Source organism: Fulmarus glacialis, unplaced genomic scaffold (assembly GCF_000690835.1).
Source record: "Fulmarus glacialis isolate BGI_N327 unplaced genomic scaffold, ASM69083v1 scaffold34178, whole genome shotgun sequence".
Taxonomy (NCBI): domain Eukaryota; kingdom Metazoa; phylum Chordata; class Aves; order Procellariiformes; family Procellariidae; genus Fulmarus; species Fulmarus glacialis.
The window spans coordinates 4904-5439 of record NW_009226902.1 but is presented as its reverse complement, the minus strand read 5'-3'; the positions used below and the strand labels follow the sequence as shown (position 1 = coordinate 5439).

The window sequence follows — 536 nt, the reverse complement described above, 5'->3', positions numbered from 1 at the left end:
CCGGGCCGGGAAACGTCCCCTCACTCCCATCCCTCCCGCAGGATCATCGCGATGATGAGCCCTGAGGACAGCTGGGTCTCCAAGTGGCAGCGAATCAGTGAGTGTTTTTTTCCAGTTGGTTTGGGAGCCAGAGATCCCTTTTCTCCAGCAAACCCTTCTCTGGGGCTGTGGGAGTTGCTGTTCGGGCTGCGGAGGGGGTTTCTGCCCCTGGTGAGGGGGCACCTGCGCAGGCGGAGGGTGGCAGGGATGCGATGATGAGCCCTGAGGACAGCTGGGTCTCCAAGTGGCAGCGAATCAGTGAGTGTTTTTTTCCAGTTGGTTTGGGAGCCAGAGATCCCTTTTCTCCAGCAAACCCTTCTCTGGGGCTGTGGGAGTTGCTGTTCGGGCTGCGGAGGGGGTTTCTGCCCCTGGTGAGGGGGCACCTGCGCAGGCGGAGGGTGGCAGGGATGCTTGCCCACCCGGCTGCTGCCGCGCGGGGTAACTCGGTGTTTTCTTTCCCCCAGGGAACTTCAAGCCGGGTGTCTACGCAGTGTCTG

At 61.8% G+C, this 536-nt stretch overlaps 1 protein-coding gene across 1 annotated transcript in view; it reads left to right on the top strand.

Moving 5' to 3' along the window:
* Nucleotides 1-536, top strand: part of SUPT4H1 (suppressor of Ty 4 homolog 1 (S. cerevisiae)) — a gene marked incomplete at its 5' end in the record, with an annotated part of 2309 nt that overhangs the window by 206 nt on the left and 1567 nt on the right. The window contains 2 exons of the mRNA XM_009582960.1: nucleotides 42-97; nucleotides 504-531. Of these exons, the coding sequence (XP_009581255.1) occupies nucleotides 42-97; nucleotides 504-531 (84 nt within the window). The remainder of the gene's footprint in view (nucleotides 1-41; nucleotides 98-503; nucleotides 532-536) is intronic.